A 27,139-nucleotide genomic window follows, 5' to 3' on the forward strand; every position below is an offset into this window, starting at 1 on the left:
CTTAGCCAGGCTGGTCTGGGCTGGTACCTTCCTGACCTGAGGCTAGTCATTTCTCCCATGGGCGGGGCAGGTGCTCAGAAGTCATTAACTCTTGGGTGTAGGCAGGGAGGGCGCTGCCACTGGAGACTTCGTTCCCAGGATCCATTTTCTTACCCGCTCCCCACGCCTTCTCTCTGCAGACGCCCTGCTGGCAGACTTGGAGTCCACGACCTCCCACATCTCCAAACGGCCTGTGTTCTTGTCTGAGGAGACCCCCTACTCGTACCCAACAGGAAACCACACATACCAGGAGATTGCCGTGCCACCCCCTGTCCCTCCACCCCCGTCCAGCGAGGCCCTCAATGGCACGGTCCTTGACCCCTTAGACCAGTGGCAGCCCAGCACCTCCCGATTCATCCACCAGCAGGTAAGGTGGGGACAGGGCCTCGGAAGTCAGCTTCAGGGCACAAGGAGCTTGTCTGGCAGTGGCTCGGGGAGCCAGCGATCAGGGAAGTAGGGAGAAGAGGCGGGAAGCGTCTGGCTCTCCCCACCCGCCGCCGCCACGTGAGGGGGCAGTGACCAAGTGTTAATCACCTGTCTCCTGGTCAGAGTGTGGAAACTCCCTGGTGAGACTGGCTGTGAGCAGGAGCCTTCCGGGGGTGACTCGGGCTGTTCCTTTTCCTCCCCGGGGAGGCTCTGAGCACTGTCCTTCCTGCAGCCTCCATCCCCGTCCCCCGTGTACGGCTCCAGTGCTAAAACTTCCAGTGCCTCCAACCCCCAGGACGGCGTCGGCCTTCCGTGTCCCCGAGCTGGCGAGGAAGAGCACGTGTACAGGTACTGCCCAGCTCCTCCCCCTGCTTGGGAATCCTGCGCATTGACGGGCAGAGGCCACTGAGGCCAGGGACAGGCACGGCACAGCACTGGATGGGAGGGGGATTCTGCCTCAAGGGTCACTGGGTTAGACGGCAGAAGGCCTCTCACCTGGCCCGGTGGCCTTATCTGCCATCACCGTGCAGCAGCTGGGCTGGCTCTCACATTGCCCTGCGTTGAGGAAGGTTCAAGAACTGAAGCAAGACTTCCTTCCTCCCCTCTTCTTGCCACATCACTTCCCCGCTCTCCGTCCTCTGGCCGGTGGAGACGCTGTATCCCCTCTGCCTTATTCTCCTTGAGGATTTGGGGGCCGCCAGAGCTGGGGAGCGTCTCTCACCAAGGTCTTCCCTTTGCCTCTCAAAGCTTCCCCAACAAGCAGAAGTCGGCCGAGCCTTCACCCACCGTCATGAGCTCCTCCTTGGGCAGCAACCTTTCTGAACTCGACCGCCTGCTGCTGGAGCTGAACGCCGTGCAGCATAACCCCCCAGGCTACCCTGCAGGTAGGACTAGGTCAGGCCCACCAGGCCCACCTGCTGGCCTCTGGATCCCTGCAGGGCTCAGGGCTGAGCACCTTTTCTCTTCCCTTATCCCAAGATGAGGCCAACTCAAGCCCCCCACTGCCTGGGGCTCTGAGCCCCCACTACGGCATCCCGGAGAATAACAGCCCGTTGGGGGGCAAAGCTGGGCCACTGACCAAAGAGAAGCCCAAGCGGAACGGAGGCCGGGGCCTGGAGGACGTGCGGCCCAGCGTGGAGAGTCTCTTGGATGAGCTGGAGAGCTCCGTGCCCAGCCCCGTGTGAGTCTCCACTGGGCCCTCCCAGGCAGGGGAAGGTCTCGCCCAGCCCGTCCCATGCTCCAGGGTCTGCCGTCTCATCCCCAGTGTCACCCGTTCCCTCTGAAGTGCCTGTTGTTTGCCAGGCCCTGCACCAGGCCTTGGGGGATGGTGACGAGTCACGCAGACACCATGCCTGCCTTCAACGAGCCACTATCCATCAGGAAGGACAGACACTGTGCACGCTGAGGGCACCCATAGCCCAGCAGCTGTCAGCACAGGCTTTGGAGCCACACAATAGGGTTCACATCTTGGCTGTGCACTTACTAAGTGTTGTCTCTCAAGCCTTTGTTTTCCCATCTGTAGAATGGGATAAGGGGAAATGGGATAAGGGGGATAAGACCACCTACCTCAGTAGGGGTGAGACCCAATAACACACGTAAAGCACGTGCACGCAGGACCCATGGTAAGTGTCTACCGAGTCTTAGCTCTCCTTGGTGTTACTGTGTTGTTGGAACAACTTCACATGTACGTGCAGTGTTGTGGAGGATACACAGGATGCTGGGGCTTGTTGAACGGGCAGGCTTGGACTTGGTCTTCTTGGAAAGAAGTGCCGTTTGAGCTGACCTTGCCTCTCTGCCATCAGCTCACCTCAGTGCTCTGTCTTGCTGGCTGACAGCAGCCCCTCCCAACAATGGGTCCCCAGGAGAGACTGGGAGCTGGTGGGCTTTCCTGGGGTTGGGAGTGGCAGGACCCCAGTGTCAGAGCTGAGTTGTTGATCCCCTGGGGAGGGGAGGGACATGCTGGGGGTGCACGGGCTGGCCTCTGGGGTCCCCGCTGATGCCATGCCTGCGTGCAGCCCCGCCATCACTGTGAACCAGGGCGAGATGAGCAGCCCCCAGCGAGTCACCTCCAGCCAGCAGCAGACACGCATCTCCGCCTCTTCTGCCACCAGGGAGCTGGATGAGCTGATGGCCTCGCTGTCGGATTTTAAGGTGCCCTGAGGTCCCTCTTCCCTGCCCTGGCCTCTCAGAACCCCCATCCTTCCCTTCCTGTACCTCAGCATGAGTAGCTGGACCTTGGCCCCTGCGTGTTTGGGTGCCTCGCCCTGAGCCTGGGACCCCGCAGGCAGTGCCCTGGCCTTGCCAGGATATGGGGGAGGGAGGGCCAGGATGGCCACATGGGGACTGAGCTGCCTCTCAGCCTGTGAAGGCAGGACGTGCTCAGCAGGACATTCCTTCCTCCCTGGGTGCTCTCAGCTCCCAGCCACCCAGGCGAGGGATCAGGAGGCTGGGACAAAGGACCCTGTGTCGATGGCTGCTCTTGGTAGGGGAGGGGGTGCTCTGCTGGGCCTTGTGGGATCCTGTTCCGAGAGGTCATTTGCCCTGGAGCCCCATCTCCCACGCTGGCTGGCTGTCCTCAACACATCCTTTCTTTCTGCCTCTGGCTCCTGAATCCACAGGCCTCTTTTGCCATCCGCCTTCCATCCTCCACGGGCCTCTGAGTCCCCACAAGTTCTCTCTGGGAAACCTCACCCGTCAGGCTACTGGGCCAGTCCTGCATGAGGCGCCCCATCTCCTCCCCGGGCCTGCCAGACCCGAGATGTTTTATTTAGAGGATGCAGTGCTTTGATGGGGACTGATGGGGACTGAACTCGCCAACAGTTGCTGACTCCACCCTTCCACGGGGGCATGACTTAGGGAATCGGAGGAGGGGAGCCGGCTCTTGGCCCCATTGGTGCCTCCAAGCCTCCCTTCGGCTGGGGTTTCACGGGGCGGGGGGGATGGGTGCGGCCTGGGCTTGTGGCCCTCATGTGCCAGTGGTTCTGAGTGGCCACCGTCAGGAGCAAGTACACTGGACTCAGGAGTTGGCCCGAGGGAGCCCTGCCCCAGCACCCTTTAGGCTGTGCTGCTTTTCTGAGATCCCTTGGGAAGCTGCGCTGGTTCTCACTGTGCCCCTGGAGCAAGGTCTCGGGGGATGTAGGAGAGCTGGGATTGTCTGGGAGAGACAGAGCTGAGAGCTGCCTGTGGCTGTCTGTCCCTTGATTGGTGCCTGGGCTGACCTCCCCGAGACCCACCTCACCTTAGCTTTTTCTCCCTCGTCTGTACTTGGGGTTGGCGGGGGGGCAGTGCCTGACAGGCATGGCTCAGAGGCTGCTTTCTGCGCCTGGGTTTGATGGGAGCCAGGGATATGAAGCCCAGGAAAACCTTTCTGGGGGCTGGGTCTTCTTCCAGGGCCAGTCCTCATGCCTCAGCTTCGCCACCACCTTGGTCTTGTCAGTGTAGACTGTCTTGTCAGTGTAGACGGGGACTCTCAGAGCCCTGAGGCCCAGCCTGCCCCTTGCAGTGGGCTTCCTTCCTCATCTCTCCCAACTGTCTCTCCTCTCCCCTCTGTCTTTTGTCTTTCTCCTCTAGACCAGCTCCTCTGCTGTGGCCTTGAGCTCCCCAAGGCTGCTGCCCAGCTCAGCTCCATCCCCACACCACATACTTTCTCCTCCTCCTCCTGGGCCCTATGTATTTCTGCCACCCCCTAGGAAACCCTCCCCTCGAGGCCACGGCCACACCCTGGAGGTCCTCTGCCCTGAGGGCAATGTGACCCCCAGCTGGCTTGATTTGACTGGCCTTGGGGAGATGCCTGACACCCCCAACTCAAGGTCTCCCTCCACGGAGAGTTCTCTGGGGCCACCGGGTGCAGAGAGCCAGGCTCGTGTTTGGAGGGACCCACCAAACGCGAGCCTGGTGAGTGAGCTCTCCAGGGTGCCTCCTGGCCACACTCTACCCCACGCTGGGTGCACAGGTTCCCAGGAGGCTGGGGAACCCCAAGTGCTGTCAGCCAACCCTTTGTGCCCAGGAGAGGCTGTGGCTGCCACATGGGAGTGGCCATGGGCTCTGGAGGCGCTTAGGCCTGAGTGCCCCCGGGGAGCTACGCCCAGCTTCCAGGAAGTAATCGAGCCAGCTGCCATGGCCGTGGACCGTCAGGCTATCTTACCGGATACCTGGAGTCTCACGAAGGCACGTGGACAGCAGAAGGAGAGGGCAAGGCCAGAGCCAGGGGAGCCAGAGAGCAGATGCCATGCCCCAGTTGAGGAGGAGCAGTTAGGTGGAGAGACGGCCACGGGGGGCAGCCTGGTCAGGCGAGCCCAGAGACCCGAGACCCCCAGGAGGCCAGAGGGCACCACCGAAGCCGCTGCAGAGGCCAGGAGGGAACGGCCAGAACTTCCACAGGCTGTGGTCATGGACACACCCAACACCACGGAGAGGATTTCCACCTCTGGCCAGGCAGGCGTGAGCTCGCACGGCTGCTAGGCATGGCCCCCACGTGGACCACGCCTGGCTAATTGCATGCAGCCTCCCACTCTGCGCATGTTTGCTTGGGCAGCCGATTCCGAGATGCCGTGGCCTGAGACCCTGACAACCAGCCCTGGGCAGTGGGCTCTGTGGGGCCAGCGGAGCTCCCTGGGCCCTGGAATTTCTCTTAGTGGCACCCTGCCTCTTGCTTGATTAAGGCTTTTTCCTTCAGATGAGCTTCCCCTGACATCCTGATGGGATGTGTGTGGAATGGTGAAAAGCATGGGCTTGGGAACCAGATAGAACTGAATACAAACCACGCCTCCAACACTTGCTCCCTGGGTGACCTTGGGCAACGCCCGCACCAGCCTCAGTTTTCTTTAAAATGAGGGTAATAGACCATTTCCCCCAGAGCTGTCCAGAGGATTAAATGAAGTAATGCCTGGAAGGTGCTTAGAAAGAACATAGCACACGGTCCCCAATAAGCCGTGGCTGACGTTAACGGTTGTTATTCGCTTCTTGATTAAAATGTTAGGCCCTTTTCAAAAACAAAGTAAAATAAAACAACAACAAATATAACCAAACCAGGACTTCCCTGGCAGTCCAGTGGTTAAGACTGCACGCTCCCAGTGCAGGGGGCACGGGTTTGATCCCTGGTCAGGAAACTAAGATACCGCATGACACGCAGCGCGGCCAAAAATAAATAATAATAACCAAAGTGCTAGAAACAAGTAGGTTATAATGTAAACAAGGAAAAAAAAACCTGGTTGAAGGATTTACTGTAAGGAAAGACCACATTTTTTCTACTACAAATTAAAAAAAGGAAGGGAGGGAGGGAAGAAGGGAAATTCTTAAGCCCTTTCAAGAATGTCCACTTACATTCTTTCAAATAATTCTTGTAATAACCCTGTAAGGCAGCTGAGAAAATACTGTTACCCCATTTCAAGGATGGAGAAGCTGAGGCCCTGGAAGTGAAGTGTCTTACCCAAGGTCAGGGCTGACTTGGAGGGTGTCTGCTCTGCCCCCTGCCTCCACCCTAGCTCAGCTTGGCTCTTCTCTGGTGGTTTGGTCCTGCCCACCCCTCCTGGGGGCTCTCGAGTGTGGACTGAGCAGCATCTGCTGAGCCCAGAGTGGCCTGTGACAGCTTCCCTCCCCCCCCCTCCCCAGATCCGCTCCATGATCAGAAGGAGCCGGGAGACCGGCCACGCTCACCCCATGTCCCGGGAGCCCTCCCCTCGTCGCCGGCTGGACCCCGCCACCCTGAGCAGGACCCCGTCCCAGGAGCGGCTCATCGCGGAGCTGCAGGGTCGGCTGGGCATCCAGCCGGAGGTGGAGGAGGCCGAGGGGGCCGCGGGGGCCTCTGCCCAGGACTGGCTGACCGAGGGCGTCGTCATCACTGTGCAGCCGTGTGGGAGGCGGGCTAGGGGGCAGCTGGTAGAGAAGGTAGTGAGTAGCTGCCCAGGGCTGGGCCAGGGCGGAGGTCCTCCAGTTCTTCCCCAGCAGCGGCCAGAGGGGAAGTTTGGCATGTGGCGGGGGGGTTCTGCATCCCGTGGCCTTGCGAGGCCAGCCTCACTCTTGGTGTCAGAGTGGGAGGGCCCCAGGGAGCCCCTACTTGCTGAGCTGATGTTTCCTCCGCCGTTGCCTTCATCTCTCTCCCTCTCTTCTTCCTCCCAGGTTGTCTTCCCTCCTGGCTCTCCCATTCCCCTGAGAAGAACCTTCTCTGTTCTGCCTTCTCCTTCTCCTCCCAGCCCTTTGCTCCAGCATCGCAAAGACGCCTCGGCCAGCAGCTCTTCTCCCCGGCCCAGCCCGCCCACCTCCTCCACCCTGGGGCCCTCGGCTCTTCCTCGAGGTCCCCCCGGGGTCCAGAGTGCTGGGGCGGGGCCACGGGAAGACGGTGTGCAGGGCCCCACCCCGCCCACTCCTGCGCCCCACTCTGTGAGGTCCATGGGCTGCCAGACCGATGAGGACCCACTCTTCCCCCCGATGCAGGCAGGCCTCCCGGGGCCCTGACACCAGCCCTACCTGTCCCTGTCCTTATGCTCGAGTGGTATTCCCACTCTGCACACATACACATCCCCTCTGTTCCTCCATCCACAAGCCCTGCATGGTACCATGGTCCTTCCTGAGACCTGGCCTTGACCCTGGACCCTCGCTTAACCTGATGTCCATGCTCTCACCCCCGAGACATCAGCCGCCCTCTTTCTTCCCCGTGGGGCCTCCCCTCTGCCTGCCCCTTCCTGCCGCCCCTCGGTCCTGCCCCAGGCTCCATCTGAGGAAGCCATTCCCAGAAGGAAAACCAAAACCTATCCCCCCCTTCAGCCCCAGACCCAGTACCTGGCGAGGCCTCCTTGCTCTCCGGCCCCATCACCTCCCCTCCCTAAGTCCTGCACCTTTTGGTTGGCTTACCTCTCTCTCCCTCTTCATCTCTCCCTGGGCCTCTCTCTCGTGGTTGTTTTTCTCTAGACTTTTTCTCCTGACGTTGGTACTGCTAGTAGGGGAAAAAAAAATCCATCCTTACATTTCATCCTAAAGTCCTTTTTGTGAAATGGTCCTATGACAGGGTCTCCTATTCTTTCTTCCTTAATTAAGAAAAAAGAAATTCTTATTCTTGTTTCCTCCCCTGTCTAAGATCCAGGGCCTGGAACAAAGAGCGGACGGAGAGCTGTGCTGGGCGGCCGGCTGGCCTCCGAACGGCAGCCAGAGCAGCCCTGAAGGGCAGGACGAGGGAGGGGTCAGTGCCAAGGCTGGGGCTTAATGTCCTGCTTGCCATGTGTTCCCAGGGCTCGGTCAGGCCCACCGTGAGCCCCTCTGACACCAGAATGTCTTGCAGATGCCACTCCCACCTTGAGGGCTTCTGAAGCCCCTGGAGGGGCTGCACTTCCTGCCTCCTTCAGCCCATCTGTCCAGGAGAGGGGAGAGCCCCTGGTGCTGCGAACCTCATCCCCCAAGGCCCAGATGTCCTCACCTGCCTTCTCCCCTCTCTCCACAGTTCATGGCCCAGGGGAAGACAGGGAGCAGCTCTCCCCCGGGAGGGCCCCCAAAGCCTGGGAGCCAGCTTGACAGCATGCTGGGGAGCCTGCAGTCTGACCTGAACAAACTGGGCGTCGCCACAGTCGCCAAGGGGGTCTGCGGGGCCTGCAAGAAACCCATCGCGGGGCAGGTGATGATGGGGTGGGTGGGGCAGGGGAGGGAGCGGTAGGTGGGCACGGGACCTTGGCTTCTCTGGGAGGGTGCTTTGTGGCAGACCTGCGTCCTGAACCGTATCCTGCCTCTCTCCTCAGGTCGTGACCGCCATGGGGAAGACGTGGCACCCAGAGCACTTTGTCTGCACCCACTGCCAGGAGGAGATCGGATCCCGGAACTTCTTTGAGCGGGATGGACAGCCCTACTGTGAAAAGGACTATCACAACCTCTTCTCTCCACGCTGCTACTATTGCAACGGGCCCATCCTGGATGTGAGTTCCTGGGTGCAGGTGGTGCCACCTGAGGCTCAGAGAGGTCACATTACGTGGCCGAGCTCACACAGCTTGGAAACTGGGATTCACACTCAGGCCGGATGCACGGCCCGTCCTAATGCACATTAAGCAGCGCTACCTCTCATCCCCGATTCCCTTCTGCTGAGACTCCCAGAGGTTAGGAGCCCTGCCCAGGTAAATGGAGTGAAGTGAGGGCTCCCTCACTCTCCTGCTGTGTGATGTTAGGGAAACGTCTAGCCTCTCTGAGCCTGAGTTTCTTCCCTTATAAAATGGGAGTCACAATAGAACCTATGATCTCAACTGCACATGAGGATTAGAGGAGACAGAGTGTGCCTGACATATCACATCATTCAATAAGTCAGAATTCTCAGTGGTCTTCAGAGCACAGTTGGGAGAGACCCCCATCTTGGGAGTGTTATACTCTTTCCTTTGCTGGGGCTGGGGGCAGGGTGGAAGGACGGCCTTGCCTGTGGGTCTCAACTGTGGGATCTGTCCAGTGGGGCAGCGCTCAGCTCTGGTCCCACACTTTGCTTTCACAGAAAGTGGTGACAGCCCTTGACCGGACGTGGCACCCCGAGCACTTCTTCTGTGCCCAGTGTGGAGCCTTCTTTGGGCCTGAAGGTACTGACCGGTACCTTCTCACTCGCTGTCGCCCGGAGCACTGGGGAGGCGGGGGCATGGTGGGAGACCTTGCTGAGGCTGGAGTCAGGGTGGCTCCTCCTCTGGAGGCCTCATCTGCCCCCCACACCCCCCCTCCTCAGGGTTCCACGAGAAAGACGGCAAGGCCTACTGCCGGAAGGATTACTTTGACATGTTCGCCCCCAAGTGTGGCGGCTGTGCCCGAGCCATCCTGGAGAACTACATCTCGGCCCTTAACACCCTGTGGCATCCTGAGTGCTTTGTGTGTCGGGTAAGGGGCCCCCAGCCCTCCTCTGGAGGGGGCCGAGAGCGGGCAGTGGGGAGAGAAGGGCCTACCTCACTGTGCTTTCTGAATCCGATTTACAGGCCCTGTTTGGGGGTATTAATGAGGTGAGAAGGCGGGGGGGGGTACACTCCTTCAAGTCCAGTAGGTCCTGGGCCAGGGCTCGTACTGAGGCTGGCAGAAACCAAGAGCAAGGTGGTCCTGTGCAGCAGCCCTGAGACGGGTCATGTTTGGGAGAAGGGTGTGTGAGAGTGAAATGAGATAATGCAAGCATTTAGCAGCCTCAGCGGAAATGGGCAATGGTTTCCAGACTGCATTCTGGGGGGTAATGTCCCCCAGATGTTATTAGAGATCCAGTAAGTGTCCCCTGATCAAATAAGTTTGGGAAACTGTTCATTGCCAGACTTCTCAGAGCCTTTAATACCTAAGCGTGCCTTTGGATCTCCAAATGGGAATCTAGGATGCAGAGTTTGACCCTGGAACCTTTTCTCGACACCAGGGTTTCTGGGCACACCATTAAGCCACCTGCTGAAGTGCCCAGGCGTAAGATCCGTGTCTGAATTCAGGCAGTGGCAAGTCAAGGCCATTGGGAGACTTCAATAAGCGTTTAGCCCCACACTTGGCACGTAGAGGATGCTCAGCAAGGGAGAATCATTTCGAGTGTGATCACCCTGACTGTCACCTGCCCATCACCTGGGAGCTGCCTCAGCCCCCAGCCCCAGCCTGAGCCCCCTGCCCCCCCGCCCCACCCCTCTTCTGTCTCCAGGAATGCTTCACACCATTTGTCAACGGCAGCTTCTTCGAGCACGACGGGCAGCCCTACTGTGAGGTGCACTACCACGAGCGGCGGGGCTCGCTGTGCTCCGGCTGCCAGAAGCCCATCACGGGCCGCTGCATCACCGCCATGGCCAAGAAGTTCCACCCGGAGCACTTTGTCTGTGCCTTCTGCCTCAAGCAGCTCAACAAGGGCACCTTCAAGGAGCAGAACGACAAGCCTTACTGTCAGAACTGCTTCGTCAAGCTCTTCTGCTAGGCGCGCTCATCCCTTCCTCTGCCCCGCTTCCCGGCCCAGGCTCCCAACTGCTACTGTGACCCAGAGGCCTCGCTTAGGGGTGAAGGGGCAAACCCGACTGAAACTGGAACCACGTCCTTGGCTGGTGCAGGATGGCAAGAGGGTCCTGAGGGGTCCTGCCTGCTTTTCTTACCCCCTGCCAGAGCCTCTGGGCCTCCTTCCTCCTCCTGCAGCTCCCCCCAGGCTGCCAGCTCTTCACCCTCCCCAGAGGCAGAGGCTGGAGGGCTCCACTTGTGTCCCCACGAACCCGCCTGGCCAGTCCAGCACCCCACACTGGAGCCATCTCACTCATATTTCGGCAGTGGAGCTGGGGGTGGGGGTGGGGAGGGCAGGCAGGGTCACATGGGGGCCTCTTTTCATCCATATCCCCCCCCACAACCTAATTATCCTTGTTTTGAGAGTATTGGGGGGACAGCAGCTCCTTCCAGACAATGCCAGCATCCACCCATCCATCCATCCAAGGGCGGAAGTGTCCAAGGGGCCACGGAAGATTCCTTGTGCGCCTCCTGCCCTTCCAGTCTCCCCAGGCCTGGGCAGCTGCCCTCCGACCCCTGTAACTTCTCTGGTTCTACTGAGAATGGCCTCTCCAGCAATAATGTTTTATAATCACTTCCTCCTTCTCCCGGGATGGTGTGAGGCGGGGTTTCACCCCGTGCCTGGACACTGTACCAACTTTGATAGATTTCTACACTGAGGTTTGAATTCATATCGTCTGAGTTGCTTTTACTTCTCTATACAAAAATGATTTTGAAGAGATTTTAAAGACGTCTCCTTTTGTACCTTTCCCCCGTGTGCACTGCCACTGTCCTGTGTATGCCACGGTGGCTCTGGTATATGGGGTTTGCCTTGTACTGAGGGCTTGGAGGGGGTGAAGCAATTTGTATTTTATTTTTTCTTAGCACAAGCAGGTGAACTGGGAGCAGCTCTGTGACTGCCCTTCTTTAACTTCACAGCTCACAAGGACTGTTTTTTATAAACTGCTGTATTTTGAAACCCCTTCCTTACTATCCAGGCCAGCAAGCTCTTCACTGAAACCGGCCTTAAGGGTGTCTTGCCCTTTGGGGCCTAGAATTCCGAACCTCATCCGTCCTGTTCCTGAGGGAGGAGAAGGGGGAAGTACACTTTGGGGGTGCTGTTTCCTAAGTTAGCCATTAGGAGTGTCCACTCCCCTGTGAACTTTCTGGCAACAAAGAGAACATTCTCGGCCTTCTCACTGCTTCTCTGGGGCTCTTCTGCCTCCTCAGGAAAGCTGGTGTCTGATTTTGACCATTAGTCTTGTTGATTCCACTGGGTGCATCCCTTCCCCAAATTTCCTGCCCTCCCTGGAGACTGGTGTCCTGGGGAAAAGAGCCCAGGTCGTTGGCTGGGGGCCTGCTAGGATTCTCGGCAAAAGGACAAGATCTCACTGAAGCAACAGGAAGCCCCCAGAGTGTTCTCCCCCAAGGATGAGATAGGTAGGGCTGGGGTTCTGGGTTAGTGGAACGGGGTCCCAGTGTGGTCTAAAGTGAGGAAGAGCCAGACCACTTCGCTAGCCTCCTAGCAGAGGCTGGGTGTGCTGAGCCTCTCAAGGAGGCTTCCCAGGGAGGGAAGAGGGTCCCTCCTTGGTGGCAGGGCTGAGAGCAGCCCGGGTCTGGGGAGGTCAGCCAGGCCCCGCCACGGGTCTGATGTCTCCACGTCTACCCACAGGCCTTATTGCTCTGTTTACAGTGACCCCTCCCCTAGAGGACCTGGGGTTTCAGAGGTCCACCCTCTGGGTCAATGGTTATTTGATGATTTGATTTTAATTTTTTTTCTCTGTAAACTTATAACCTGGCTTTTCCCCATTTCAATTCCTGTGATTTATGCCAATAAAGTTTGCCATTATTTTCACCTGTGCTAGTGCCGTTTCTCTGTGGTCTGGGATTAACAGCTTAGTCCCAGAAAAGATACCAAACCCTCCCCAGGCTCACAAGGACCACAGTTTGGGGGTAAATCATTGAAGTTCACTTACTTGAGGCCAAAGCCCTGGGGATGGGATCCCTGTCCCACAGGGCACTTGTGGTCCTCCTGGCTTCCTGCATGGGTCAGGCCCTGCCCACTGCAATTTGCCATGGATTCGCCAAGGGCATCCTTACATGGGCCTCGGGGTGGCCTTACACTCATGGATGGGGAAAGAGGTTCAGATAGAACCGACATGCACAAGGTATCCTGTGAATGAGCACAGAGACAGGGTGTGAACCCAGGGCTTGTCTCTGTCTGTGTTCCTACATTGACCAGACACCACCACTCCCACGTTCCGGCACCACACCTCGGGTGTAAAACCTTCCAGTTGAAAGTGGCTTCACTTACAGTTGAGGATGGTTCTCGACTTCCCCCTGGTGGTCATGTCTGTATTTGCATGCTCCCTCGCTCTTGTCAGAGCCAGAACTCCAGTCCTGGGCCCTTGAGAGCTTCCTGGACAGCTTTGTAACTTCATAGTTTTCCTGTTGTTTGGAATGGTCCTCCAAAAGCTGCTTGTTGACTTCTAGTCTGAACCCTGACCCTTTCACAGTAAGCTCAGAAGTGAAAATCACCTTCACCCCTCACCCAAAGATAATATTTCCAGCCCATGTTGGATTTATTTCTATAAATGAACACAGTACACTTCATTGTAATTTGTTTTTTCACTCAATTATACTTTGTATTTAACCATGTCAATAAATAAATATGTGCATCATTTTTAATGGCTTCATGGTATTCCATTATATTGATGTACTATAATTAGAGACATATTTATATTTATATCATTAGAGCCAGGATGTCCTTGGGAAGTTACTATGTGAAAACGTATATACTTGGAAAAGTGCATTTGGAGGGAAACAGCCTTAAGGTTTGGAAGGGACTGTATAGCATAGTGAGGCCCATGGGCTTTGAACTTGCTCCCAGATTTCGGTTCTGAAGCCACCACTTATCAGCTGATGGACTTGGGTGTATTATTTAACCTCTGTGAATTTTCTTATCAATAAAAGTGAAATACTAATACTGTACCTCCTTGGGGGATTGTTGCAAAGATTAACAGTGGTAATGTGCACAAAGTACTTAGCACAATGCTGAGCATGCAGTTATATCAATACATTGTCACTAAAAAGAGATCTTAGCAGTAATGGATTCCAGCAGTTCTCTATACAGGCTCATCATCAGAGGCACCAGGAGGCTTGAAAACAACATACCAAGGTTTCTAACTTGGTCAAGTGAAAAGGGTGGAGATAAGGAGAACCCCTCCCCACTTCCGACCTAGGATCTAAGCTCATTCATTAAAAACATATTTATTTTATTCTATTTATTTGGTTGCGCTGGGTCTTAGTTGTGGCAGGTGGGCTCCTTAGTTGTGTCTCCAGGGCTCCTTAGTTGTGGCATGTGTGTGGGATCTCGTCCCCTGACCAGAGATTGAACCCGGGCCCCCCACATTGGGAGCATGGAGTCTTATCCACTGTGCCACCAGGGAAGTCCCAAAAGATATTTACTGATGTAGCACAATTGTTCAAATAAGTGTTGAATGAAGGTGTAATAAAATAAGTTGACATCTAGTGATTTCCTCCTATATTCCAGGAACTGTGTTGTCTTAAGACATATCGCTCTAGAATGTGAATACTATTATCCCCATTTTACCGATAAGGAAAGGGAAACAGAGGGTCAGCAAGGTGAAATCACTTCCTAAGATGACACAGCTAGCAAGTGGCAGAACAAGGATATGAATCCAAGGTTATCTGTCTGCAAACCCTGCATCCATTTATTCAAAAAATATTTATTATAAGCTCACTATGTGCCAGGCACAAGGCAAAAATATCTGGAGAGAGACAACAATGGAACAAATAAATTATATACTGTGTTACAAGGTGTAAGTGCTGCCAAAAAGAACAGAGGAAGGGGGGGAGTGGGAGTGGTTATGGGGTAATTTTGAATAGGGCAATCAGGGTAGGCCTCCAGCAGGTGATATTTGAGCGAAGACTCGATGGAGGTGTGGATATCGGCAAGAAGGCTTCCGGGAAGAGGTAATAGCTAGTGCAACATCATCCGGCTGGAAGGAAATGAATCAGTAAGCAAATCGGAGATTAGATTATAGGTGTGGAGGTGGGGAACAGATCATGTAGAGCCTTGCAGGCTATTTAAGTTTTAGGCTTTTTACCGAGGGGAAAATGGGGAGCCTTTAAACAGTTCTGAGCAGATGAGGAAATGATCCGACTTAGGTTTTAAAGAATTCCTTTGTTTCGATAGGGAGAAGAACAAACTGCAGAGGAGACAAGAGACCATTCTGTTTCTAAACCGTGAGCAATTTTTTTTTCCTTTTTTTTTTTCATGAGCAATTATTTCTCAGCTCCACGTCATACTCTTTAGTTGCGACTTGACCGGAAGAAACGTGGACTCAGCTCGCAAACTCTAGCGCCTACACGAGAGCGGCTCCAGCCCAGCAGAGGGAAGCAACTCTGAGAAAGGTCCTCCAACACACAGCAGTGCCCTCCTTTAACTACCTCGTTTAAAGGAAGCTTCCTGTTGGATGGAATGGCACCGATATCATCCAATGGTTGTCTGTATCAATCCGGCTCCTCCAGACAGACGTTGACCCCAGCCAATAGATGGGGGCGCTGTCCGCAGCTTCTAATTGGCTGCTTCGTTCACCTATAAAATATGCAAGCCGGCGCGAGGCCTTTCTCTCGTCAGGCGTCCTGGAGTGAGGTTCGTTCGTGACCTGCAGTCTCGCCCGGGACTGGCGGCGGGGAGGATGCGGTTCTTTGGGGAGGGACGCTTCGGGACTGCAGGGTCTGGGCCTGTTTGGTCTGGGCCGCGGCGGCGGCAAATGCAGCCCCGGGCCGGGCCGGGCCGGGGCGGCGGGCGCCCGCGCGTGGTCTGCTCCACATGTGCCTTGGGCTTGGAGCCCGCCATGTCTTGGGGACTTGTGTCGGGGTGTCTTGAGCTCCCTTTTTCTCTTCAGTGACATCGTCTTTAAACCCTGCGTGGCAATCCCTGACGCACCGCAGTGATGCCCAGGGAAGACAGGGCGACCTGGAAGTCCAATTACTTCCTTAAGATCATCGTAAGTGCGGGGTGGGTCCCAGCCGCCCACCGTGCTGCTTCGGCCCCGGGCACTAACGGAGACAATCAGCAGCCATGTGCTGAGTGCCTACTACCACATTAGGTCGTTTTAGGCAAATCTCATTTAATCTTCCCAGTTTCCCGAGATGCGCGCCCTTTCTCCTCCCTTTGTTGCAGGTAAATAGGCTCAGGCACGTTAAGTGGCTCCTAGGGTAACAGCATTAACGCCCAGGTCTGTCGGCTTCCAAACAGCGCTCATCGTACTTTTACTCCCCTGCCTCCTTGTTTGGGAAGGTGTGAGGCAATGAGTGACTCATTATAAAGTCAAGTTGTTGCATATTCAGGTCCTATTAGTCAAGAAACTAAACTTTAAGTGAATGCTTTCTCTTGGATGGCCTTGAGTTGGGTCTTCCCCTGCCTAGAAATGCTAACCATGCTGCTCTTCAGGCATTAGGATGCATTGTAGAGTTTAGTCCATTGTATTCTTCCCCATTCATTCAGGGTTTCAGACTCACAAAAAACTTAAAAGAATTGTAAAATCATATACCCGCAACTTAGGTCCTATAAGCAATATTTTACTGTATTTGCTTTATGTTGTATTTTGAATAATTTAAATCTAATCTTACTTGGAAAAGTATTTTTTTTGTATTAATGCAGCTGATTTGGTGAAACAAACATGCTTCATGGTTGGGAAAAATTAAAAATGAAAGTTACACGCAAAATTTTTTGATTGAATGTAGAAACATAATTTTTACCATTCATACTCAGCAAGCAAATCTTTGAAAATGTAGCGTTTTAACTCGGGCAGCTGGCAGTAAAAGGAATTGTCCCAGTCTTTGAGACATTTCAAAAGCATAGAAGAAAGGGAGTGAGATGGAAAGCAGTTATTGTGGGATTTGGTTTCTATTAATCTCTTCCCTCTTTTGTCCTGTGAAACGTTGCTTGTTTGTGGCTTGTTTCTGTAGCAACTTCTGGATGATTATCCGAAATGCTTCATTGTGGGAGCAGACAATGTGGGCTCCAAGCAGATGCAGCAGATCCGCATGTCTCTCCGAGGGAAGGCCGTGGTACTGATGGGCAAAAATACAATGATGCGCAAGGCCATCCGAGGGCATCTGGAAAACAACCCAGCTTTGGAGAAGTCAGTTCATCCTCCTGGGCATCTTTATCCGCCCTTCTCAGTGTCCTCCTCCCTTTTCCTGGAGAAGAACGGTACTGAAAAGTGACTGTCTCCCATAAACTTCTCTTTGCAGACTGTTGCCTCACATCCGGGGGAACGTGGGCTTTGTGTTCACCAAGGAGGACCTCACTGAGATCAGGGACATGCTGCTGGCCAATAAGGTAAGGGGAGAATCAGGTTGGTTGGAGAGACCTTATTAATTTTGGCTCCTTAAAAGCAACAAAACTGACCGTTCTCAGGTTGTGTCTGTGGAGAGAAGACTTCTCACTGTTTCTCATTTTTTTGTTCAGGTGCCAGCTGCCGCCCGTGCTGGTGCCATAGCCCCATGCGAAGTCACTGTGCCTGCCCAGAACACTGGTCTGGGGCCTGAGAAGACCTCCTTCTTCCAGGCTTTAGGCATCACCACTAAAATCTCCAGGGGCACCATCGAAATCCTGGTGAGTGGACCTGGCTTGCCAGTGCTAGCCAGGCTCGGTTGCTGCCAACCTGCTGGATGTCCAGGTGTTAACTGCCAGCTCCCTTGTTCTTCAGAGTGATGTGCAGCTGATTAAGACTGGAGACAAAGTGGGAGCCAGTGAAGCCACGTTGCTGAACATGCTGAATATCTCCCCCTTCTCCTTTGGGCTGGTCATCCAGCAGGTGTTTGACAGTGGCAGCATCTATAACCCTGAAGTACTTGACATCACAGAGGAAACTCTGCATTCTCGCTTCCTGGAGGTACACGCTGTCCATTCCAGGCTCTTCTTGCATTAATAGTTGAGAGCGTGTCTAGCTTCAGACTGAATCCTGGCCATGCAGCTGACTAGCAGTGTAATAACCAGGGACGGTTGTTTAATCTGTACCTCAGTTTCCTTGTCTGTAAATGGCAATAACAATATAAGATTGTTGAAGGATCTAATGAATTTATGAATGTAAAGCCTTAGAACAGTGCTGGGCACATGGTAAGGGCTGTTATTCTAGGGTGTGCAGTAAGATGTGAGATTTTGAGTAGTGTCAGTGAGTCAAAAGAGGAATGAGAAGATGAGATAGTTAATACATCAGTGTTGCCAAGTACCCTGTCTTGGGAAGATGGACTCTTTCAGGGACTGTTATTGCTTAGTTTTTGCCACTAATATATCCTCTAGTTAACAAATAAGGTGGTAGGAGATATAATTCCTTTTTTATTGGATGAACGGAACATTGCAATTATACATACTCTTAACTCCAGTTACTTTTGGAAATCTCACTAGTGAATGAAATTCACATCTGGAACTAATTTAATGTTTTTCTCTCTTGGAATGCAATGGTTATGTTAATAGTTTATATTTTCACGAGATGGTGGGTTTTGACGTAAATGCCACCATCATGGTATAGGGAACGCCCATGTTGAGAATAACAGCAAGAAGCATTTATAAATTATTGGGTCTGAATTTCCCTGCCAGAAGCATTTGGTGTGAGGTGAATTGTCCTGCGTGAGACTAATATACTAATCTAGCAAGTCTTGTTTGCTGTCGGGCTTTGCTTGGACTCAACAGCAAAGACATCACACCTGAAGTGTGATTTTTTTCTTCTTTTTTTTTCCTTCCTTCCACAGGGTGTCCGCAATGTTGCCAGCATATGTCTGCAGATTGGTTACCCAACTGTTGCATCTGTACCCCATTCTATCATCAGTGGGTACAAGCGGGTCCTGGCTTTGTCTGTGGAGACTGATTACACCTTCCCACTTGCTGAAAAGGTATAAAAAAAAATCCACCAGGACCACAGCAGACCTGACAGTTATTAGCAGGAGGATAAATAGCTGCCCGTTAGTGTTTTTATAATAGTGTTTTATGTAGCAGATACATTTTTAAGAGTATAGAAACCCTAGGGGGACTCGTTCCAGGGCTCCCCACGGACACCAAATCCATGGGTGCTCAAGTCCCTTGTATAAAATGGTGTTATGTTAAATAATATTTCTAGGTTACTTACAATACCTAATACAATGTGAATGCTATGTAAATGGTTGTAAATACAATGTAAATAACTGCCCCCGTGCAGAAAATTCAGGTTTTGCTTTTCGGAAATTTTTTCCTTTTTTTGATCAGCAGTTGGTTCAATCTGTGAATGTGAAACCTCTGGATACAGAGGGCCAACTGTATACTTGAGGTTGGGAGGCAGGGGAGGCGTGTTCGCGACTTTAGAAATTACAAGAGACTTAAAGGGGGCTTAGTTAACAGGTAAGAGCTGGGCCTAAGATCACCAGGCTATACCCAAGCTGTCCTGTCTGGTCACTTCGAGAATAAGATTTCACTGATACGGAAATTGGTCCTTAAAACTTTTGAGCTCTGCAGAGGCTGAAGGGTTGTGGGTAGTAGGGGGTGTAGACGGACTATTTGACCATGAACTTTTCCCCTTGCTTTAGGTCAAGGCCTTCTTGGCTGATCCATCTGCATTTGTGGCTGCTGCCCCTGTGGCAGCTGCCAGCACTGCTGCTCCTGCTGCTGCTGCCGCAGCCCCAGCCAAGGTTGAAGCAAAGGAAGAGTCGGAGGAGTCGGATGAGGACATGGGATTTGGTCTCTTTGACTAATCACCAAAAAGCAGCCAACTCAGCCGGCTTTATTTGTGAAACAAGGAAATAAAGGCTTACTTCTCTTACAAGTCTCTGGATTTTTCATTTTGTGCATTTTGAGGTTATAGTTCTGTGTGCTAGAAACTGAAGCCATGGTAAAATCATAGAGCTTTATTTGGAGTTGACATTTGGTGTCCTCTTTGTAAGTGAAGGACTGCTCTCCTAGCATCCTGTACTTTTTGTGGACCCAGCTTTAACTGAATTCTTATTAAATGGAATTGATTCCATGACCATCAGGCCACTATCCTGGGTCACTCCAAGATACTTTGAGTAGGTGTCATATTGAGATAAGCACTGGATGAGTGCTGCCAGAGTTTTTCAAACTGGGTGGTGATGTGATTAATGATGAGTTTAGTGGTGGCCGTTATTTAAGGAGATAGAACAGCTGATGCTGTAGGTGTTGTGAATCTTAGGTTTCACTTATCGATTTGCACTGGGTCACCCAGTAATGTGCTAGTTGTAACCAGGACTCAAAAGTTTTGAAAGCCGTTGCTAACAGGGACGACAACTGAGCTGTGCAGACCGTATTTGAACTAGTCACAGAGTTGGCAGGTCTGCATGCTGAATAAAACTTAAGCAACTCTGGACCATGAGGCCCACTACCTGCAGCCTCCCACCCTGTGACCTTGTCTTAAGGAGCTGTCCCCGGGCAGGCTTTTCTCTCAGCTCCAGAGTCCTCCCCTGACTGCCAGGTATACCCCTGTTTTTAAACCCTCACATTGTCCACCGCTGGGGTACAAACTCTTAATAGGATAAGACACGAGTTGGCTGCCTGCCTTTTAGCGAGCTCAGTTCCTGTTATCAAGGGAACTCCTCTAGGAAGCATCTAGGACACACTTCTGTAAAATGGTCTTCACGCAGGAGAGGCTCACACGGGGGTGTCTGGGCCGGACCTGCGCACTCGTGGGTCGATGTCTGCAGGGCGGTCGCGACGCGTTACAAACCCTCAGGGACCCCCGTCTCCCACGAGGCCGGGCTGAGAAAGGCCCTGGGGAGGAGGCCTTGATAGTCCCCGGCGCTCACCCCGGTACCCAGTCCAGTTTCCCGCCTCGAAGCCCAGGCTGCCGCGGCCGCCATCCCGCCCGGGGGCGCCAGGCCCCGGGCCCCAACACTATCCCGGCCTCGCTCTGCGGTGTGGGCCCGCGCTGTGACCCGGAAGCGCTCCGGAAGCGGTTCCGGAGTCAGCGCCGGCAGGATGGCGGCGGACACGCAGGTGAGGCGGGCGGCTGCGAGGCCAGCGCGGCCAGCGACGGGGCGCGGACGGCGGCGGTCGGGCAGGACCGCTAGTGCCGCTGGCGTAGGGGGCCGGGGGCCGGCGGCTGCGGAGGGCGCGGTCCGGGGGCCGCTTTGGGCCGGTCCCTCCCGGACCCGGCTTCGTCCCGGCTCCCGGCCCGGGTGGTGCGGACCGGCCGCGGGCTCGAGGAATCAGGGACTCCGGCCTCGGCGACTGGAACCCGTCGGGCCCTCCCCGGTTCCGGAGTTGCCGAAGTTCCTCTTTCAAGGAGTCTCTGCTCCATTTCTCCGAAGCCCTCCAGCAGTGAGCCCCGGCCAACGCCAACTCCCTCTTAAACTTTGTGTTCAGCAAATATTTCTCAAGCACCTACTATGTGCAGGGATTTATAGCATATTCTTTGGATTCATACAGATCTGAGTTGGAGTCTTGGTCAGTTTCAGTTTCTCTGAGACGCTGGGCAAGTTTCTTAACCCTGCCAATTCTCAGTCTTTTCATACATAAAATGGGGCTAAACTAGTACCTGTCGTGTAGGGTTGTTGTGAGGAGTCAGTGAAAGAAAGTAGGACTCCATGTTGATGGTTGTTATTAGGTGCAGCGTTAGATAAAAGAACTGTCACAATTCAGGAAGAGTCTTGTCACCTTGAGTGTTATTACCTGTGAAGTGCCTCATAGTTAAGGGAGGAGCTGGGGAAGACCTTTTTCCTCCACCCCATCCTCCTTTTAGCCGTGTTTTAGGGTGAAAAGACAATATTATGGGAAAAGGAAATGGGTCTCTAAAGGACAGCATGGCTTACTTGGGTATCAGGGTGAGGAGATTAATTGATTTTGATAGGGAGGCCCTGAGGCCAGAGAGTGGCTCCTCAACCTGAGCATTCAAAAGATGCGAATTGGGCTTCCCTGGTGGCACAGTGGTTGCGAATCTGCTTGCCGATGCAGGGGACACGGGTTCGTGCCCCGGTCCGGGAAGATCTTACATGCCGCGGAGCGGCTGGGCCCGTGAGCCATGGCCGCTGAGCCTGCGCGTCCGGAGCCTGTGCTCCGCAGCGGGAGGGGCCGTGACGGTGAGAGGCTCGCGTACCGCAAACAAAACAAAACAAAAAAAAGATGCGAATTGCGAGTTTCCTGTGCAAGGGAGGGGCTGGTAGTTTTTTTTTAAATATTTATTTATTTAGGCGGCGCAGGGTTTTAGTTTCGGCATATGGACTTCTTAGTTGAGGCTCGCATGTGGGGACCTAGTTCCCGACCAGGGAACGAACCCGGGCCCCCTGCATTGGGAGCGTAGTCTTACTCACTGGACCACCAGGGAAGTCCCAGGGGCTGGTAATTTGTTCCAAGTTTGTTATAGTGAATCCTGGAAAGAAAAGCATAGTCTCCTGGGTATTTTGAAAAGGGTTGGGAGAATACACGCTGACTGTGTAACATTAAAACTCAAATGCAAAAAAAAAAATCTCTCCAGTGCTGTGTTGTTCACTATGGTAGCTATTAATAGGCAAGCGGCTACTTAAGTTAGCTAAAATTAAATGAAATTAAAAATTTAGTTATTCGGTTGCACTAGCCACATTTCAGTGCACCGGTAGCCATATGTGGCTGGTGACTACTGCATTGTACAGTGCAAAAGAACATTTCCATCAACACAGAAAGTTCTACTGGACGGTGCTCCTCTAGAGAGAAACCTGTGAACATTTAAGCTCTTTGCATCTGATCTCACCAGCAAATGACTTCTCTGGAGGATCTTCCTCAGTTTTATTCTGACAGGATCCCAAGTGGGTAACATTCATTTTCTGATTAAGAAAAAGAAGAGCCTTGAACCTGAAAGGCTCTTTCATCTTTGGGGGAGAAACTATAGCCAGGAATTTAATATTAGCATGGAAAAACAGCTATGTGAGAATTTTAGGTAAAGGGTGGATTATATATATGCATCTATTTTTGCTGTCTCCTCCAGCGTCACTAAAACTAGTAAAGAGTTGGGAAAAAAAAAGAGAATTGGAAGAATGGGGAGCAGACAATAGCAGCAAACTTTTGGAAGCTAGAAAGTGATAAGTGGTAAAGGGTTCAGCAGACCCAAGGGAAATGAATCCTAAGCCAAGTTAAGAAAGCTGAGAATCAACCTGATTTACGTTGCAGAATCTCTGACAGCTGGGAATTGGTGGTATCAGCTAACCTCTGGAAGTGAGGGTGAGTGGGGAGGGGCTAAGTTAGGAGGATTGGTTGAAAGCCCTTTTCAGATGCAGTCAGAGCCCCAGCTTCCTTTCTCCATCTTGGTAAAAGCCTGAAAGTTTTCTCTCTGGAGAAAACTTGTTCTGTGTAAAACAGGACCACACAAAAGTGTGGGAGGTCCAGTATCCACGGAAATCATCAACAAAATAATTCAACATACTTTCTGCGAACGGAAGCATGTGTTTTCAGATCAAAAATGCTCAGTACAATGGATGAAAACAGACTCACAACAAAGCACATTAATGTGAAATTTTAGAACCTTGGACACAAAAAGAAGATCTTAGAAACTTCCAGGGGGGAAAATCAGGTCTCAGACAAAGGATCAAGAACCAGAATGGCGTTGGGTTTCCCAGCAGTAATGAAAGCTAGAACTCAGTGAAGAAAGGTCTTCAGTATTCTAGGAAAACTTCAACCTAGAATTCTGTACCCAGACAAACTTCAGGTAGGAGGCCAAAACATTTTCAAACTTGCAAGGACTTCACGAGATGGAGGATGTACTTTACCCAAACACAAGAAAGAGTACATTTTCAGGGTGATAGAGTCCCAGCTGTAGGAGATCACCCACCAAATTGGGGCAGGTAGGAAAGCACTGGGAGAGGCTTCTTCAGGAAAATGGAATTTGGTAGAATACCTGGTCTGCCTAAATGTATTGAGATTTAGACAAGTGGCAGAAAGTTTGAGATTGAATTATTAATTAGAACAGATAAAACAAGGCAAACTGAGGTGAGGAGGGAATGGGCATTGGGAGCCTTTATTTAACTCCAGGGTTAATTTTAAAAAAGCTGTGCAAGAGAGTAAACAGTTTATTAAATGGAAATTGAATACCATTTGCATATAATGTAAACACTGAATTACTGGGCTAACCCATATTATGAAACAAAGGAATTGTGTCAGGGATATGGGGAGGGTCTCTGGTGGGGTTGAAGAGGGAGAGAGGTCTTTGGTAGAAAGGCAGAAGTAGCAGCACAAGCAAATTATTTAGAGATATGGTGATAACTACCGAAATAATCAGCCAATATTGGTGAAAGAGATTGTCCTTGTGTGTGAGGGCATGCGACTGATTTTTAGAGCAAACCTCCCAGAACTTTTTGACTCTTTAATTATATACATGAATGACTATAAAAACAAGAGACAATATTAAAACAAATAATTTGTGTAGAAGACAGTTTTGGACATGATTTTATTCATTGCTAATAGAATTATAGCAGGGATTTATCTGTAAGAAGAACTCAGTATTACTTTTTCTCTCCATGCACCCTTGAGTCTTATTCTACTAATAAGGCCTGTCCGTGAAATACCCTCAAAAGAAAAAGAGGGCGGGTGTTACCCACTTGGGTCTTATTATGCCCTGCTCAACTGCTCATGTATCTACAACCTGCCTGCTTTGTAGCCTGTAGAATATTGTTCAGGAGCCAGATTTTCAGGAATATTTGCAAACTGCCCCTCTTTCTAGGTCTTATGCTTATGTTCCTGTGCAGGGGATGCAGTTGTGGTAACATGGATGGTGGTTGAAAGCTAAGGACTTGTTAGCATCAGTTTTTAGACCTGTTGGTTTCAGGTTTAGTTTCGGAAATGCAGGTGCTGTGGCCCACAGGTCCAGTCTGAGCAGTGGCTTCCTCTCTGGGAGTTGGTTTCTTCATCACCTGTGAAATGGGGATATGGTGCCTGTCTGGAAGGCTTGCTGGTAGTAGTAGCTGATTTTGTGCTCAGGATGAGAGGTAAATGCTCTACATACACTGTCTCATTTAGTCTCTGTTTAACAGTCATGAGGTAGGTGCTGTTGCCTGTATAGATGGGGAATCAGAGGATCAAGGAAATGACATAATTTGACTGAGTTTCCACAGCTGGTAGGAGGCAGAGCTGGGATTCAATTTCTTGACCTTTTACCTGCTAGCCAACTGTGTTTATGAGTTGCCAGGATACTCCTTCTTATGGGAGGTTTACAAGAGATAATATAAAGGGAACATACCTGGCATTTAGTAGGCCCTTCCTAGATTTTGCATAGTTTGGAAGGGATATTTTCTGTCCTGAGGTCTTTGCCTTTGACCTTGCCTCTTTTTGTCGACGTTTAAATGAGGTATACTGAGTGGCTGACTGGTTGGGTTAAAAGCAGTACATCTCACTCAACTGGGGGTGATTGTGTCCCCCAGGAGATGTTTGACAATGTCTGGAAACAGTTGGGGTTGCCGCAGCTGTGGTGGGAGGATGGGGTGCTGCTACTGGTGTCCATTGGGTAGAGGCCAGAAACGCTGCTCAAAATCCTACGATGTATAAAGGCAGCCCCCAAAGTCAGGAGTGTGGAGGTTGAGAAACCTTTGGTTAGAGAGAGCTTCACTGAGTTCTGCACCTCCCACAGCTTGCTCGCTCTCTCTGTTTCCGCCCCCCCTGCCCGGGCAATGTTTTGTAGTTTGACTGCTGAAATTTTTCTCTGTGGGCTTGGTCTTCACAGGTTTCTGAGACACTAAAGCGTTTTGCAGGGAAGGTGACAACAGCCAGTGTGAAGGAACGGAGAGAGATCCTCAGTGAGCTGGGGAAATGTATTGCTGGAAAAGGTATTTTTTTTTCATTTCATTGATTTCATTTCAAACTAAATGGGGTTCTCTGCTTAGAACCATGGCCTTCTTTTCCCCTCACAGCAACTTCTGTCTTCACTGTCAGTATTTGCTTGTTATAATCTGCACTGAAGCAGTTGGGTTGGTGGAGAGTTTATCCTTCTAGGCGCCAAACCTTTTTACCAGTTTTAACCATTTTGATTGGAAATAGTTCTAAAAGATACCAGCAGTCTTTCTTAAGTGATTTATTGGATGGAAAAACATTTTCTTTATGACCGGGGGCACCATTTTTCCCAGTCAGTGTTCCGTGAAAACAAGCAAGATGGTATCAAGTGATTGGCTAGTAAAGGATTCCAAGATCATGTAAGTTTGTGAGATGTCACATTTTATTTCTTTTATTTTTTAATTTATTTTATTTATTTTTGGCTGTGTTGGGTCATCGTTGCCGCGCGTGGGCTTTCTCTAGTTGCGGCTAGTAGGGGCTACTTTTCGTTGCGGTGCGTGGGCTTCTCATTGCGGTGGCATCTTTTGTCACGCAGCGCGGGCTCTAGGCGCACAGTCTTCAGTAGTTGTGGCTAGCGGGCTCTAGAGCGCAGGCTCAGTAGTTGCTCCACAGCATGTGGGATCTTCCCAAACCAGGGCTCGAACCCTTGTCCCCTGCACTGGCAGGTGGATTCTTAACCACTGCGCCGCCAGGGAAGCCCAGATGTCACATTTTAATCCAGTGTTTCCTTGAACCTCATTTTTGCCAAAAACCTGTTCAGGGTCTGGGCACCACATTTTGGGAAATGCTGAGCACATGTAGTTACCCTGATTCTGTACCATAACCCGAGGGCTCTTGCTGCAAATTATGGGGCATGTATAAGACTAGTGTGCCTTCAACCAATAAATGCTCATTAGTTTTGAGTTTCCTTTTGGTGTGTTTTTACTATACAGCATTGGTTCTCAGAATGTGGTCCCTAGACCAGCAGTATCAGCATCATCTCAAAACTTGTTTGAGATACAAATTCTCAGCTCCACCCCAGAGACTCAGATTCCCCAAAACCCTGCAGGTGGAACCCAGAGTCTGTGTTTTAACAAGCCGCAGGTGATTCCTGTGTTTGCTGCAGTTTGAGAACCATGGCGGTATAGAATTGGGTCTCCGTTTCTGTCAGCTTTCACTTGTTGTTAGGAAAAAGCCTACTTCCTACCACCCTCTCACCCCCATTCTCATTCGCTGCTTCTGATCTACTGTTGCCTGGTTACATACCCAAGCTTGTTAAAGTAGTGTGTAAATTAAGTAAATTGCTGTTTGTGAGCTTCTGAGAGATTCTCCTGTGGATCAGAACTTTAGCATATGAGTGTTATGGCACCTTCAAAAGTCTTTCTGGTCACTTCTGAACAGAGTTCTAGTTAGAAAAGGCTGCCATGTGATAGATGCTAGCTGGACTCCCTGAACCATAATGGCTGACTGCATGCTAAGTAACAGCTGAATACTACACTTTTCCCCATTTTGTGGAGTAAGGAGTTCGACATGTGTGGGTGAAGTTTATGAACTACTCAGGGCCTTTTCAGGGTGATTCTACTCTTCAGTCACCCTGAAATTCTACAATTCAGGGTGAATTACGTTTGTAAAATGTTTAGTAGTCTTTGATATACAAGTTGATTGGGGAAGTTAACCTCCCATATGAAATTGTTAATTCTCAATTTCCTGATTTTGAGTCTAAGGAGGAGTCATTGCATAGTGGTAACTCTTCTGGCCTCTCCTTTTGTTAGGGTAGCAAGCAGGTCACCAGGAGAGTTCATCAGAGGTGGTGCAGTGGTGCAAGGTGTTTTCTGCCAGGGCGAGGAGTTGAAGTCTTCCTCAGAGCTGTCGATGCGGATGGTCGGCCTGGCTCAGCCCAGTCTGGCCCTGAGGCCTCTGATGCTCTCCGCAGTTCTGCCTCACTGTACTTGAAGCCTG

At 51.9% G+C, this 27,139-nt stretch overlaps 3 protein-coding genes across 5 annotated transcripts in view; all 3 read left to right on the plus strand.

Annotated features, from left to right (window-relative positions):
• The window catches only part of PXN (paxillin), a 45,211-nt gene extending 32,402 nt beyond the window's left edge, over positions 1–12,809 (plus strand). The window contains exons 2-15 of one of the 2 annotated variants that reach the window (XM_079943084.1): positions 180–406; positions 698–813; positions 1,213–1,349; positions 1,444–1,645; positions 2,481–2,616; positions 4,036–4,899; positions 6,076–6,351; positions 6,583–6,897; positions 7,538–7,639; positions 7,898–8,068; positions 8,190–8,363; positions 8,924–9,005; positions 9,146–9,294; positions 10,073–12,809. In XM_079943084.1, coding sequence (XP_079799210.1) covers positions 180–406; positions 698–813; positions 1,213–1,349; positions 1,444–1,645; positions 2,481–2,616; positions 4,036–4,899; positions 6,076–6,351; positions 6,583–6,897; positions 7,538–7,639; positions 7,898–8,068; positions 8,190–8,363; positions 8,924–9,005; positions 9,146–9,294; positions 10,073–10,339 — 3,218 coding nt within the window. In that variant the 3' untranslated portion in view covers positions 10,340–12,809. The remainder of the gene's footprint in view (positions 1–179; positions 407–697; positions 814–1,212; positions 1,350–1,443; positions 1,646–2,480; positions 2,617–4,035; positions 4,900–6,075; positions 6,352–6,582; positions 6,898–7,537; positions 7,640–7,897; positions 8,069–8,189; positions 8,364–8,923; positions 9,006–9,145; positions 9,295–10,072) is intronic. The other variant, XM_079943085.1, reaches the window with a different exon arrangement.
• Positions 12,810–15,032: 2,223 nt separating this feature from the next.
• RPLP0 (ribosomal protein lateral stalk subunit P0) lies at positions 15,033–19,223 on the plus strand. The gene is made up of 8 exons (XM_079943225.1): positions 15,033–15,070; positions 15,327–15,428; positions 16,393–16,568; positions 16,681–16,768; positions 16,898–17,044; positions 17,139–17,324; positions 18,181–18,321; positions 18,988–19,223. Exons 2-8 carry the CDS (start codon positions 15,375–15,377, stop codon positions 19,150–19,152), a joined length of 957 nt encoding a protein of 318 aa, XP_079799351.1. The 5' UTR covers positions 15,033–15,070; positions 15,327–15,374; the 3' UTR covers positions 19,153–19,223.
• A 1,147-nt stretch (positions 19,224–20,370) lies between these two features.
• The window catches only part of GCN1 (GCN1 activator of EIF2AK4), a 59,156-nt gene continuing 52,387 nt past the window's right edge, over positions 20,371–27,139 (plus strand). For both annotated transcript variants that reach the window (XM_079942588.1, XM_079942589.1), the window contains exons 1-2: positions 20,371–20,407; positions 25,095–25,197. In XM_079942588.1, the coding sequence (XP_079798714.1) occupies positions 20,390–20,407; positions 25,095–25,197 (121 nt within the window). In that variant the 5' untranslated portion in view covers positions 20,371–20,389. The remainder of the gene's footprint in view (positions 20,408–25,094; positions 25,198–27,139) is intronic.

This window comes from Stenella coeruleoalba, assembly GCF_951394435.1.
Source record: "Stenella coeruleoalba genome assembly, chromosome: 14".
In the NCBI taxonomy this organism is placed as follows: Eukaryota; Metazoa; Chordata; class Mammalia; order Artiodactyla; family Delphinidae; genus Stenella; species Stenella coeruleoalba.